Here is a 15,546-nt window from a genome sequence, read left to right as displayed (position 1 = left end):
CAAAACCTAGGCTGAATTCCAGGAAAAAAAAAAACTTCCATACAGTAAGGTCTTACTCGGTCTCTGAAGTAACATTGTGGAAACTTTATTGCCTGATGCATTTAGAATTGCTCTGAATAAAAGTTGTAGGAACATCTGTTGCAGAGGTGGGTCGTTCATCCTCACAGACGGGACGGTAACTCAATAAACAAGCTCCAACTTTAACGAGTCTTTACCGAGCCACAGAACATGCACTGTTCAGGGGTTCAGTTATCCTGATACATTTGGACAGTGTGGGAGATAGGAATGACAGTACACACAGCAATTCAAGATTGAGGCATTCCAGGGATTCTGCCAGGCAGTAAACTCCCAGTCATTGAGTGTTCCTGCTACTGTCAGAGTACAAATACAGCACATTCCCTGAATCCAGTGCCTGAAAGGCAAGCAAAATAGTAGGAAACACTCACCTAGCCCAGAATCCTTCTTTTGTCAGTTAAGGACAGCAGAGGAGTGTCCTCGTGAAGGGAATAGACTGAGGAAATCAATCCTACCTACAGAAATTCCCTGTGAATGTCCCACCAGCAGCAGCTGCAAACATTTCTATTTGTACGGGCCATGGCAGAAGCTGCAGCCAGGACCTGTCTTCCAATTATTGATCCTCTACAAGTACTTGTGGAATCAAGCCACTAAAACATCATCGTGCATAATCCATCATAATTAATATGCAAAATTATAATGAACTCCCTGTTTTAATGGCTTTTATTGGAGAAGGCTGTTGGGTTTGGGGTTTATTTTATAGTACACATATTTTTTTCCCAACAAAACTGGTTTCACTGCCACCTATCCACGAACTTACACTTTGCAATGCTGTACCAAAAGCAAACTTTCCAAAGATTTAAGCAAAGGAGTTAAGACTTTTAAGTGGTTCATAAAAGCAAACCTTAAATCAATACAATCCAGGCAATCTCAGTAAACACCTCACCAATTACAGTTATTCAAATTTTTAGCACATTCCAAAAATCACCAAGCAAAAAACCAATTCTTCTGTTTTACTTTTCAATTTCTAGAGAAAACCTGCAGTAGAAATAAATTTGCTATTACAGTGCTTTTAATGCTGTCCTTCCCGCATATGACTCCAACTGATTTCTGTTAACAAGTAGCAGCTCATTTTTTGCATGCTTACATGCATTTTAATGGAGAGATTCTGTACAAGCCAATGGCTTTATAGGCCATTCCCTCAGGTGAGGAGCCACAGATTCTTGGGAGATGCTCCAGCACTGGTGTTCTGTTCATTTGTAAGGAATCAGAGCTTCCATACAAACTGAGAAGAATCCAGCAACCACGAGGAGGCCACAACCTGCAGGAGAGAGGGCACCAGCTTTGTCTGGTCCAGAGGACTGGACACACACAGGGCTGGACAGAAGCACAGTTCAGGCAGCTCCTGCTCTTGGCACACCTGAGTAGGCTGTAGCTGCTGTGGATTTTTGGGCTCTCACTGCCCAAAGGCACACACACCATCCCTTCTTTAGGAGGCCACATGGAGAGAGTCCCACAAAGCACAGCATCAGGGTTTGATTTAGCTGCTGATGGTTATTGAGACTGACTCAGAATAAGTTACACACCTGCAATGATTTAGAAGCCTGGTGTGGGTTTTCTTCCTCTGTGTAATCAGCTACAATAAATTCCAGCTCAAGTTACACAGGACAATTGACATCTGAGTTTAACCTCTTGTTTGATACATATTAAAAATGCATTTCCTTGTACAGAACTTGGATAGAAAATAGGTAGCCAGTTACTTCAGTGGAGTTAGGATATCATGGCCATAACTCATGGGAAATAACTCTTGACAATGCAAGTTTATATTGTGCTACAAAAGTTATTTTTTTTTTTTAGATATTTCATGTCACTGCCACTTCCATTTAATTATGAAGAACAGAAATGCATTAACATCACGAAAGTATGTTTCAGTTTATATTTTTTTTAAAAAATGAATAATTGCCCACTGGGGTTGGAAGTGTTTTATTACTCCTTCAGATTCATTTGCCATGATAAAATGTCAAAAGCACCGGTCAAGACAGAAATAAATAACACGATCTCATGTTAGAGAAAAAGTTGCAAATACAGTATATTAAATTATAGCAAGATGCTGCTTCACACCAGCTGATGCAGACAGCACGAGGGAGACAGTAGTTTTACTCACATCATTGAAAAGATCTATCACCAGAACAGGGGAGCTGCACACCCAACCACAAGCCTCAGTCCTCCTTTTACCTATTTACTTTGCAAATTTAATGAAGAATTTGAAGTGGCAGTTTTGGAAGTCCAACATCCCCTTTCTCTAGCGGTAACAGGAGTGGTACAAAGCTTTTCATAAGCCCCACAAAAAGCCAAGGCTTTCACGTCTTTGCAGTCTTTGATTTCAGGTCTGTTCCTGAAAATGGTCAGTTTAAAGCCACGTCTCAAGTCCTCCTTTAGTAAAGAAACTCCAGGCAGGCAACACATGCAACTTCAATAGTGTTATGGAACTGCATTCAGGGGTTGGAGCAGAGCATCTCTGCAACTGTACGGGGAGCACTTTGATCTGTCAGAAAATGAAGGAAGTTACAGTCCCTTTGGGAAAAAAAATAAAAATATAAAAAAGCCATATTAAAAATATTAAGGCAAGGCCACTACAATTGCACACCACTTCAGGCCTGAATTAAATCAGGAGTATTCTATTACTTACATGTTGCCCTAATTCCTGTTGTATGGCCTGCAGCAAAGTTTTCCACTGAAAAAAATAATGAAAAGAACCCCCAAATGCTCCACTGAAGGCCTTGGAACATGTCACTTGCACAACACCTCCCATGGTCAGTTAGAGACCATAAACATGTCCTCTTCCAGGCAGACATTTGAAAGAGAATCTTCTGCCAGGGAAAATGATGTAATATCTACTGTAGTGAAGTCACTTCCTGCACAAAAAACATAACTCATATGGACAAAATGCACTGTAAAATAAAGAGCTTATACACCAACTGAAGTTTGAAACATCTCAGACCCACTACAGAGAGATTCTCTTTTTGGGTTTCTACTCCATTTTTTTCAGTTTAACTTGGCCACTGCTTTCATGTAATGCTTGTACTTTAAACTAAAAAAAAAAAATGATGCATGAAAAGATATATGATCATTCTGGTAAGGAAAATCGTTCCAATGATTACTCAAGCTCAGAAAATTTTTTAATTAACTAAACATGTTAAATTATGCCAGTGATTACATCTTGCTATTTACAAGATCAAGTACCACTGATTCTTAGTAATGGGGCAGTATCTAAATTAAGATCACAGGGGTTGGATTACGTTCTGGTTGCTAAAATCTTTCTGTTTTATCTGTCTATCCAGTTCTTTGGAATTCTGAGTGTGGAAGAAAGGGGATCAAATCAAACAATTTTGCGCCTCAACATATTCTACACCTGGATCAATTTTTGATATCTAGTCCCATTGACTCAGTAACATGGTTTAAATTTGAAACCTGTCACAATTATGACATAAGAATATAGAAGACAACACATTTTTGTTCACAGTAACACACTAATTACTGTACTCACTGGTAAACGTCAATTTTTAATAGTTTTTAAATACTGTGTTTTCCAAATACCTCAGCATAGAATGCCAATTTTTTTGTGGGGGAGCATCAGATTTCCTGAATTTTTCCACATAATCCTTACAAACACCTCACAGATCACCAAACTTGGAAGAATTCTACAGAAACATTGCACAGACGTTGCACCACAAGGGCTCGTACATTCAAAGGCAGCTTTCTGGAGTGCAGGTCCATCCATTCACATTGGGAAAAAAGTTCACAGAAACTCCAAAAATGAGAAAATGAAGCGAAACCTAGTGTGACTTTACACCAATAAGAACAACAATGAGGACAATTACTATAACAAACAAAATTAAAATAACGAGCATCTTCCGGTTCTTCTTTTGATATTGCTCTGCCTGTAAAACAGAAAAGGAGGAGTTAATACTTAGATTTCTGCAGAGCTGAGGCACAGACTCTTACTTGGTATAAGTGAAATACATGTGCTCCAGATGGTTCTTTGGTAACCTGACATTCCATACAATGTATACTGCAAGCAATTCCCACAAAATAACTCTGATCTGCACCACAGACTCCAGTGAATAAAATCTGCACTGAAGTCACATTTACCTGTGTTAAAGAGCAGACTCACTCTGAGATAAGATTCCTGTTTTATATTTGAAGGTCATTAAAATTCACAACAAAACTTTATTTTTTTAATAGGCATTTTTGTTGGACCTTACCCAGTTGTGCATTTTCATTTAATTTCAATTAGCACTGAAAGCTTTCTTTTTGATTTGGTTCTTAGTTTTCTGCTTCTTTCCTTCTTTCTTCTAACCATATTTTCTCATCCCTTGCCTCTTTTTCCCAGGGGAATTAAAAGGGTGCAATGTGGAGAAAACTCTCCAAAAGCCAAATGAAAGTCTGCTAATAGAAGCTAAATGGAACAAAGCTTGCATTTAATTTTATTTAATTAATAAACCTTCAAAATTTAAAGGGAAAACTATATTAATTCTTCTCCTTTATAGCCCCTGGAAAGTAATCAATTACCAGATCTGCTGAAGAGGAATTTTTGACCTATGTAACATGCAACCACTGTGACTACTGACTTCATCAGTAACTGATTCCAATTTTCATGTGAAGCAGGAATTGGTAACTAGTGATTCATATCACCAGACTTTTGCAGTGAATTAGTGCAATTCCTGTTGTCCTGGTAGTTTATAATAATTATGCCAATTAAAACAGAAAAAAAAATGACATTATAGATATTAAATCAGAATAAAGCTACCACCAGTATTGAAAACACCAGGGTACCTCTGATATTCCTACTCAGACCTGTCTGTATGTCTTCCATGACAGGTGAAAAAATTCTAATGCTGTATTGAAAGCAGGTATATATTGGATCAAAAATCCATACTCCAGCCACCAATCCAACCAGGGGCTTGCTGAGAATTTATTACCCACCACTAGACCAGAAATAACATCGATTCCAACTAATTAATTTATTTCCAGTTCAATCTGTACAAATTGCTTCCAATTACTTTAAGCTTTGCTCATCCACAGTCAACACCTCGTTTCAGTGATGTCCAATTTACTTTTGTGTATAACAAGAATAATCCTTTAACCAATTTATTTTGCTGTTCCTCAAATGGCACATTTTTTGCTGTCCATATATTACAAGTCTACCATGGGAAGTTGAGTGTGTAGAAATCAGATGTCCAGGTTTCCAAAACAGAATGTTTTACTTAAGAGGCTTTTGCATAGATCTCTTTTGGGATTTATTTCCAGCAATGGAAGGACTGAACTGAGCTGACAAGTCAGAACCTACCATAGAATCAAAACAAAGAAGCCAACGAAACAAAATAACCACAGAACTCTGCTCTGCTGCCAACTAAAACTTTTCAGGTGTTCATACTAAAAACTGTTTAAAGTGTCAGATGGTGAGAGAAAACATTAATAATTATTCTTGCTGATTAGACAATGTTTTCAAACTGAAATCTGTAGTGAAGTCCCCAATAACCAGTCCTGTTTCCCAAGTGCCTGGCTCTCCAAACAGACAGGGAATTGCACATAGGTCCCAGCAGGTCAGCAGTATAAATATCAAAGCACATTGCTTGGATGCCCAGAAAGTCATTTAAGAAATTAACACTGGGCATCAAGCGTGACATTAACAGAAGTTATATGGAAAGCTCCTACTGCAGTACAGTTGGACATTTTATACTGTACAGCAATCATTTCTAAAAGGGACTATGTCCAACTGAAAATTGACTGAATAACTTAACAGCTATCAAATTATAACATATTATTAGATATGCAAAACAGCTTAATGATTCCATCAGCTTACCTTATGTAGTTGTTTTAGACCCTCTTCAGTTTTCATACACGACTGTTCAATATTATAGTCAATTCTATCTAGAACTGTTCCCTAAATAAAAAGGAAAAAACAAGCAGCGAATTGAAGCAAAATGAACTTCATAAAGCAATTCTTATTATAAACAGCAGAGTAATTAACAACACTCACAGTAAACAGCTCATGAATTATGTAAACAATGAACTTTTACAGAAGAACTTCTGGGAACTTCACTAAACAACTTCCTTGCTCAGTGCCCAATGGCAGCTCTGTCCACATCTCACATCACATCCCTAATTATCACCTTACTTCCAGAGCAGGTGCTTTTGGCTGACACACTGAACATGAACTGAATCTCTGGGAGAAATAACCATCAGAACTTCGGCTTTCTATGGCCTTTTTATTTTATTATTATTTTTTTTTCAGTCTAACACACATAACCACTTGAATTCTTATTTATTCATTTCCACTAATTCAACTTCTGGAAGGTTTCAACCTTATCTTGAAGATAAGGATTATCTTATCCTGCAGATAAGAGGTAAGTTAGCAAAAGTGAGCAGCACATGAAAACAGGAAGAGTATGGAAGCCTCAACACTACACGGAATCTCCTCTTTCTTACTAACACTGTGATGTCCATGTACCTGTTCTACTATCATTGCTCCCAGGTCCCTAAATATTTCATTGAGATCAGAGATGGACTGTACAATCTGACGGATTTCTCGTTCCCGCTCTTCCACCATTAGTGTGTTCTGCTCCACCAATGCCAGCTGGTCATCTGTAAAACCCTGTGCAAATAAAAGATTTAGGTGTTGAACTGGCATTAACAGCATGAAAACACTAGAAATAATTATATGCATTACAAGGTCTTATAACACAACGATCCTTTTGGAATTTCCTTAGTAGACAAGAATCTAAGAAAAAAATGCATTTTAAAAAGATTTTCAGGGTCTCTAAAATAACTTGGATAGCTATATATAGCTGGAGAAGAGAAAATGCACATCTTGGATCCTGCCCAAATACATAAACAACTGATTTTAAAATAAGAGCTGTCCTAAACCAATGTTTTTGTTGTTGTACAAAATCAATACACACAAGTGTTCAGCAGTTACAGAATATCTATTGATTGATCAGCATGACAGAAACTCCCATAATGCCAATGTGTAAAGACAGCAGCAATTCTGCTATTTTTATTAACCATAGAGACCTTCCTGTTTTTGTCTCCCAAGGCCAATCACAGCTGAACATTGTCCTTTCCCCATCACTCTTCCTTGAGATAAGTACAAAACCTCTTGTACACAGGATTAGCTGAAAAGGTGCCTCGACTTTTTCAGTAAGTTTTCAGCTAAATGTTAACTGAATGTTAACAGTTAAGAATATTCTGTGGCACTATTAGTGAGGACACAACAGAACAACTCCCACAGTGATTAGAAATGCAGTATCCCCCAACTTCATGAATTAAAACAAAGTCTGATAGAGCTCTACAACATTATTTGTGCAAAAACAAATCACTGCACCATTTTTTCAGCAATCTGACATATTCCAAGTCTTCAGTTACTCTTTAAAGTTCACTTTAAAGAGTGCCACCTTCCATCCAAACCCAGAATCACAGTTTTCTACAATTGCTCTTGCATGTGGCCAGACAGGTGCTGTGACAAGGAACTTACTCTGTCATAAAGTGTATCATCCTCCCCATCATCCATCAGTGGGACTGAGGTGTCGAAGAAGTGTTTGGATCTTTCTTCTCTATTCTTCATGCCTGTAAAAGACAAGCCATGTTTGAGCACAATATTTAAGCACACTAAGATCAGAGTAAGAGTAAAGTCTGAAGCACCAGATAGAAATGCACAAAAAAAGAAAATCTGGCTAATAAATGACATAAATAATAGTATGCAAATTTTAATTGTCACACAGGCTTCCTATTTAACAAAGCACAACAAATTCAACCAGACTTGCAACATTAATTAAATCAGTGATTTTGAAGTTGTTCTGTTCTACATAGTTAAAAAAAATTAGGTAAGTTAAGAGCCTTAAAGCGTGATCACTTTAGGCTATTTTATAACAAATTCTCTTAGGAACATCCCTTGTCTGAACTGTGGTCTTCGGTTCCACCTGTGCCATTTATACCACAGGAGGAAGAAATATCAATGTTAAATTTGAAGATCAAGTTGTTGTGGGTTTCTTCCAAGATTAAAATAATCTTACTTAGCCAAAAATAAAATCGCACACAATTTTAGAGTTTTAAACAGAAGCTATTCCACTTCCAATCTGTTTATGGATACAGAATTTTAATTTATCACAGACTACCTCTTGAAGTTTTGTCTATCACAGTCTGCCATCTACAGCAGGCATCATGGCTGAAGAGCAATGGCTGCTTCACCAGTGTCACAGAAGCAGCTTTTCAGACCACAATTAGAGAAGCAAAGATGCATTAAAAATGTGGATGGGTGAAATACACTGATTTGGTTGATATGCTTAACCATGACATTTCTCCTTCAGCAATACGAAAGAGAAATACAATAAAGCAGTTTCTACATGGGTGAACCAGAAACCCTCAAATTCTACCCTCTAGCTAGTCCTGTGTGCATCATTTAACCCTTCCATGCTTGAACTTTCCCAACCAAGAAAACAAGCACACCTCCATCAGTGATGTATGGGCACCACCAGAGGAGGTGCCCCTGTATTACTGTATCTCTTATGCTTACGTTTGAGATAGTCAGACTGTGCATGCCTAAAGTTGGTGGACAGGTCCTGAAGGGACTGTGCTAAGGAAGACACTACATTCCTGAGAACACGTGCTTCTTGTTCTGTACAACTACGGGACCTGCTCTGCAAGACCTGGACTGCTCTCTGACATCTGTGGAATAACTGAGAAAACAAGTCCATTAGTAAAAACACAGACAGCAGCCCACACTTCAAATGTCACATTGCAAAAGTGCCAAACTGAACACTAATATTTTGATTTCTAGATTTTTAAAATTAATTTTTATTGCCTCGTGCAGTGTTTAAAAAGATACAGAAACAGAACAAACAAAGTTAACAAGGTAGCTGAGTAACACAACTCATTCTGACCAAAGGCATTTGCTTCATTATAATTGCTTGGCCTTGGAACTGATATCTGTATTTCTCTGAGACATCTGTAAACTTGATCTGATTAATCCTATTCCAAGTAGAAAAACCAACAAGTAAGTAACAGAACAGGGAGGTTAATGACTCGTTGGGAAGTTCACCGAGATGGTGAGTGCAGTTCTGAGCACAGAGCCCAGGACTTCTCACTCTAACACTGATTACAAATGAAATGCTTTCCTCAAAGCAAACCATCCCTTGTCCTAATGCTTAAAGATACGTCAGACTGGAGAGTTAGAGCTGAAATGAGCCTGTACCTGTGTGATCTCCTGGGTTGTTATTTCTATTGCCCGTTCCTCTTCACTGCTGTCATCCAGTGTGGGTCTGTTTAGATGTTTATCGTGAAGACTGGCTAATTCTTTCATCTTCTGTTTAACCCTGGCAATATCATACTGAATCTAAAACAGAAAGCCCAACAGGAACAAAGGGAAGTAACTCGTGTTTCAGAGGAAAGGGTTCTGACAAATGTTAGACAAAAATCATTGACAGAAATCTGTAACATCAAAAGCAAACCAAAGATCATTATGAACCAGATAAAAAGCTGACTAAGAAGCAACTGTATACTCTTATAGACTTTGAGTTTGGTACCTTTTTAAACCTACTCTTGTTAATCTTAGGCAAGACTGCTGTTTTCAAATGTGCTTCATTAAGTTGGAATAATATTTTTATCATTATATAGTATCACAGCAAGAAGATTTAGCCAACTCCCAAAAATATTAATGAAAATTCAGGCCACAGCTTCAACTTTCTCACACATTGAATAGCCTGAACTTAACAGGAGAAGTTAAATGACATGTTTGCAAACAAGTAATTAAAAATAAATATGTAAGAGTGATTATTATAGTAGTAAAAAGGAGACTGAGCACCTTTCTACAAAATGGGTTGTGTACACACAAACTGATGAGGCAACATGTGTTCTGAGAGTATATTTCAAAACAGGTTTTCTGAAAGTCAAGAATAGCTTCACATTCCAAATACAAAGAAGGGTTTTTAACTGGATGCCTCCAGAATCATTCCCTCACATATGTCCAAATATTTCCATAACTTGCAAGGCATCCATAGTGCATAGGCAGGAAAGTTCTCCTGCTAGAAGACACTAACATTTCCTGTTTTCAAACAGTAAACCTGCTCATCTCCACCATTTTAGGGTCTACTCAACTGGATTCAATAGGTTCAAACAAAAATTCCACTGCAAGTACTAATTTTTTGGTACCTTCCCTTCTAAGTTTTAAAATGAGAAGAACTTTGCTTTGCTAAGAGCTTTAGGACCTTCCCGTGTCTCAAGTCTGAAAGCTCAGCTATAGCACGTTTACCCTAATAGTCCCAGTGTACTTTTAATACTGGGCTCCCATTAATGATACATAGTCTTCCAGAACTCCTGGCCCTGGATAATCTCCATTTATTTCACTTGCAATATACCCTTCAAGATAATAAGTCACAGCTTGCCTCATATTTTCCTCTAAACAAGGCGGTCAACTTAGAAAACACTAATTTTAATCTTTCTTCTAATACTGCTTTTGTCATAAAACTGACAGCATTGAGAAAGTAACTGAGAACACCAATAAATCCCTACACGAGAAGCCAAACTGTTGGATTTGCCACAGAACTTACCTCATCTGCCCCATCGACCCATTTGGGAGGTAAACGTTTCGTGACCCCAATTGCTGCTTCGGGATCTAAACTGATTCCCGACACCAGTGCCATGCGATCATCAGCCAGCTGCAGGGGAGAAAAAACCACAGCAAAATAATTTAATTCAGGTCAGATCCAAATCCTTGAACATCAGGAAAAGTGCATGTGTGCCTTCTCCTAAAAAGTAACCTCGAAGGTGTGTTCACACGTGACGCAGCTACGATCACACACCACATCTCCTGGTTTGTCCCTATGTGCCAGTGACCTGTGTCCTCCCCCTTCCCACAGGGTCTGAAAGATGAGAGTCAGTCTTAAAATAAATTCTTAGGAGATTTTCAAGGAGAAAATATGGTATTGCAGTGAGAATTCAAGTAGCTCTCATGTTGGTACCTTTTTCCAGCACAGTTTATATCAGGCCAAGTTTGAAAACTGCATTTGGGAGAACCTCAGAAAAAATGTTTATTGTAACTGCAAGAAATAAAATAGTACCCCATGCTTGTTCTCAAACAATATTATTTAGACAAGACATTCAGCTAAGAGGCAGCTGAAGGACAAACACTCTTGCAAACTGACATGCAACTAAAATGGTTAAATTACTTGTTTAGTGGACACGAAAATGTGCTAAACACAAATAGCCAAGGCAGTTCTAGAGACGATCATCAGTGATACCACTTGAAACATAACTAATCACTGCTTTTTCTCAGGGAAAGATTTAATACAAACACCTCCCTTCCTAGTTTCTCTCAAATTTCTAATTTTCCTTTATCAGGCCTGTAAAGCTTCATGGTTCTCTACTCCATCCCTCTTCCTTCCTGGGTAATGCTTTCTTGAAAGCTGTTTTTTATCCCTGACCTTATTCCCGATCAATAAAGTTTGTATAATTCATGCATAGTATGAAAAATAGTTACTGGCTTCATTGTGCAAAGTCATTCTATCCCACACATGTACAGTAAGTCAGACTAGTTTATACATTTATCTATTCACAGTGTAATATTCCATCACTAAATGCTTGACTTTATGCAGCCTCGTCCTTCTACTGTGCATGGAGACACTTCATCCTATATAAAGAAATTCAGTAAACCAGCAGAATAAGGAAAGGAACATTTTAGGTCAATGATGTAGGCTTGATGCACCATGGCAGAATAAAATGTGAAAAACAATACCTCATCCAGCTCCTGAAGTGATTTGTGGATCCCATCAGCCCCATCCAGTTAGAGACAGCAAAAGATAAAAGGGAAAAAAAGAGACATAGGACAGATATAGGGCATGGTCAGTTGAGAAAATACTGATTGATGTTTAAAGCATGATGGTTTACCAAGAACAAACAAACAGCCCTCTAAAGACATGACTAATCAATAAATATATCATGATACTGTATTTTAAGTCAGCATTTTGCTTGATGCACCAACTTTTTAAAGAAATATTTCAGTTCCTTGGTAAACAGCAAGAACAAAAGAGATCAAGTCCAGAGCTTGGTTTGTTTTCCAAAGTAACTGCACAGTCAATATCTAGATACTAAACTGTCAGGTAGAGGCAATAGAACACACTGAAGTAGGACAGCAAAGGCCACTGACTGCAGCATTCAGCATCCACAGGGGAGTTGGAGGGTTTGACTATGATTGGAGGAGGCACAGACAAGCTCTTGAAAGATATTTATCAACAAGCACCCCAGTTACACAGAGAGCAAAAGATAAAAAGCAAAAGCAAATGCAGCATATGCTCACTTCTGTACACACTGGAGTTGTGCTCTGCTTTCAGGGAACGTTAACCCTGCAAGGATCTGAAAAAATATAAAAAGCAACCAATCTGCAGCTTCTCTGTTCATCAGTGTTTGCACTGTGTGTGTGAGCAAAAGGGTATTTCACTCACAGATGAACAAAGCAGATCTAAAATGAGGACAAACACTTGTGGTTTAACAAAGCAGCATCAACTGCTGGTCCTTATCCCAGCCCAAGCTCTTGAAACAGGACTGTACTGTTAAAATGCTGCTGTGATCATGAGTTTAAGGAGTGGCTGAGTGTCCTCATGAGGGTGCATCTGCCAGGGCAGAAGGTGATTTTGGACAGAGAGTTATCATTGCAAAGGATGTCTTGAGGAGAAGCCTGGAGAGTGGACTGAAGTACTGTGAGAGAGAACTTGCAGCCCTGCCCTGCTGGCACCAGCAGAGCTCTGCTCTGGGGGCACCACCCAAAGGAAAACCTGCAGTTGACAGGGACAGGCACCTGAAAACCTGACAGACAAATAACTCACACTAACAGTGTTACACTTCTTGCTAAAACAGTTCACTTGTGGTAACTACAGAACTCTGAATGTCCACCAGGAGCCAGACTGAGCCACTGACTCACTTCACCCACTGCACAGAGGGAATTTCCAGTCACTGTTCACCTTTATGTGAATGAGCAGCCCAGCAAACACCTCCAATTCATGTTGAAAAACACTGTCAATAAATGCTTTATGCATGTTTTAAGTGATACTGCACTCACTGCTGAGCAAAGTGCATTTCACTGCTCAGTTGTCTGTATGGGAGTTTAAACCATCACTGCCTTTTCTGGGGGATATTTTAAAATCCCCGAAGCATCTAAAGAAGTGATATTGATATTGGCAAGGAAACCTTAACAAGGACTAAATGCAGAGCCAAGTTACACACGTGTAATACAAATTACAATTGACATTTCCTGTTCTACAAAAGCAATTTCACACACAGCTGGTTAGACACAGGTGTAATAAAGTTAACAAGGAACAAATACCATAAACAGCAACATGAAGCACTGCTTTTCCTAATAAAAATGCATTAATGTAAAGCAATTTAGAGTGATGAGACTGCCAGCAGATAGTTACTGGTGCCTATGACAAATAAACGATAAGCTTAAACAGAAAGTGTGAAAACCTGAGCAGAGCTGAGCTGCCAGGCAGCCCATCATGGTTCAAAACTTAGAAAAAGCTGCAGAAACTGCCTCTGAATGCATAACTTTTATGAGGGAAATCTACTGACTTCCTCTCTCAAAGGTGTCTCTGGGTACTATTTGTATTTAGGGAAAATTAAAATAAAAAGGGCAATGAACACCAGAGCAAGTTATGGAGAAATTTAAGCAATGGGAATAAACTATACCAAGTGTATTTAACAGTGCCCACACTGAGGTGAATAGAAGAGTTCTGCTCTATGAAATGATTTTGGGTTTTCTTTGAGGTAAAGAGGCATCAAAAACCAAAGAGGACCAAAAACCTCACGTCAACGCTAACACGAAGCTCTTAGAACAATAATTTACTATTAACGAAGGGAATAGAGATCAGCACACAGAGAGATCTCTTCTATTCGCTTTCCACGAGGGAGCAGGGAAAGGGATCAACAGGGCGGGGAGGGAGGGAGGCGGGAAGGCGGTGGGGGTTGAGGAGAGGGCTCGGAGGAGGGGAGAGGGTCGGGGCACAGCTCGGCTGCCCGGCGAGGTACAGAAGGATGAAGGGAGGAGACTCACCGCAGCAGCCATGCTACGTGACCCCCGAGGGCTGGAGGAGCCGAAACTACTCACTTGCTCGGCCAGCAGCTGCCGGCTCTGCACCGCGTTGTTCCGCAACAACAAGAACGCGTCCGTGAGACGCCGGGTGGCCATGGCCCCCCTGCCCGCCGGGCCCGCGGCCCGAGCACAGCCCGGCACGCGCGGCGGCCGCCCCTCAGAGGGCCGGGGCAGAGACCCCTAGGAGGGCCGGTAGCGGGAGCCCTCAGCGGGCCGTGCCCGGGCCGGCCCTGGCCCTGCCGGGTCCCGGTTCCCCCCTCTCCCTGTCCCCGTCCCGGCCCCCGCCGGGCGCCGCCATCGCCCCGGCCCGCGCCGACACTTCCGCGTTGTGCAGCGCCCAACGCCTTCCGGCCCGCGCGCCCCGCGCCGCTCCGCCCGCGCCCGCGGCCCCGCCACCAGCGTTCCGGCCCTCATGGGTCCGGGGCACGGGCACTCCACATCCGTTCCCAAATCCTGCTCTAAGTCCATCCCCACATCCAGCCCCAAATCCAGCCACACATCTGCCCAACATCCACCTCCGAGCCCATCCCCACGTCTATCCCAACATCCACCCCTAAATGCAGCTCCCCATCCAGCTAAAAGTCCGTGCCCACGTGCAGCCCCACGCCCACCCCACATCCCTCCACACATCCAGGTCCACAGCCCTCCCCAGAAGTGGCCCCACCTCCAGACCCACATGCAGCCCCAAATGCAGCCCCACACATGGCGCCACACCCATTCCTCAATCTGTGCCCACAACCAACCATCCCACGTCCATCCCAACTGCCAACCCCACATCTGTCCATCCATCCAACTCCATATCCACTTCCACATCCAAATCCACATCAGCGCCACCTCATCCATCCACGTGTCCATCCCCGTGTCCATCCCTGGCTCCATCCCCGGATCGATGTCCATGCCCATGTTCCCTGAAAATGGGCAAGCTATTTAAAATGACAGTATGGGGTTTGACTTTACAAAAGAGGCTTTTCAATAAGGCGACTGAAATGATTTTCCCTGCTGCTCTGTCAGGCCGGATGGACTGGTCCCAGTGCAGGCAAATGTGACATGGGTGGTTTTGGGGTCCCTCTGGTGCATCCTGTGCCAGGTGCCTGAATCCAGCATAATCCCCAAGGAAACACCAGCAGCCACTGCCCAGCACAGCCAGGGAAGCTGCTCCCCACAGGTCATCAGGAGATTAAACCCTCAAAAAAACCCCAAACCAACTAGTATTTACACATATGGCAGGAACAGTGACTGTAATCACAACCACATTTGCTGGAAATGTTATCTCGTTTTATCCAACCGCCCGGGCAAACTTGTATGGTGAAAAATAGGAAAAAAAAATATTCCTCTGCTATTATAAGATATTTGGGGGGTTTTCTTGAACAGCCCTTCTGCCTCAGCGGGAG

The 15,546-nt window shown here is 40.9% G+C and overlaps 1 protein-coding gene across 7 annotated transcripts; it reads right to left on the bottom strand.

Annotated features, from left to right (window-relative positions):
- Positions 1-52: 52 nt before the first annotated feature.
- STX16 (syntaxin 16) lies at positions 53-14,509 on the bottom strand. 7 transcript variants are annotated; one of them, XR_003528110.1, is made up of 10 exons: positions 14,117-14,384; positions 11,807-11,818; positions 10,623-10,730; positions 9,269-9,409; positions 8,591-8,753; positions 7,553-7,644; positions 6,530-6,673; positions 5,882-5,962; positions 2,705-3,956; positions 53-412 (listed from the first exon to the last, which is right to left on the bottom strand). XR_003528110.1 is itself a non-coding variant. In XM_027645880.1 (9 exons), the coding sequence occupies exons 1-9, from the start codon at positions 14,249-14,251 to the stop codon at positions 3,852-3,854; spliced, it is 927 nt and encodes a 308-aa protein (XP_027501681.1). In that variant the 5' UTR covers positions 14,252-14,478; the 3' UTR covers positions 1,984-3,851. The 7 variants fall into 7 exon arrangements, 5 of the variants coding, with proteins under 5 accessions (XP_027501681.1, XP_027501677.1, XP_027501680.1 ...); XR_003528109.1 differs by lacking the exon at positions 53-412 and having other exon boundaries at positions 1,984-2,930; positions 3,760-3,956; XM_027645880.1 differs by lacking the exon at positions 53-412 and having other exon boundaries at positions 1,984-3,956; positions 14,171-14,478.
- Between the last annotated feature and the right edge of the window lie 1,037 nt (positions 14,510-15,546).

This window comes from Corapipo altera, unplaced genomic scaffold, assembly GCF_003945725.1.
Source record: "Corapipo altera isolate COAL_440 unplaced genomic scaffold, ASM394572v1 64, whole genome shotgun sequence".
Classification (NCBI taxonomy): Eukaryota; Metazoa; Chordata; class Aves; order Passeriformes; family Pipridae; genus Corapipo; species Corapipo altera.
The sequence above is the reverse complement of the archived record's forward strand: the minus strand, read 5'-3'. Positions and strand labels throughout refer to the sequence as shown.

What these genes read in the sequence shown, in the direction of transcription:
- STX16 (XM_027645876.1), bottom strand. Translation starts at nt 14,251, where the DNA reads ATGGCCACCCGGCGTCTCACGGACGCGTTCTTGTTGTTGCGGAACAAC. An exon ending in CAACCCAGGAGATCACACAG is followed by an intron (nt 8,754 to 9,268) that starts GTACAGGCTCAT and finishes TTGTTTTCTCAG; the next exon opens with TTATTCCACAGATGTCAGAG. An exon ending in GAGCAATGATAGTAGAACAG is followed by an intron (nt 5,963 to 6,529) that starts GTACATGGACAT and finishes CTTTTTATTTAG; the next exon opens with GGAACAGTTCTAGATAGAAT.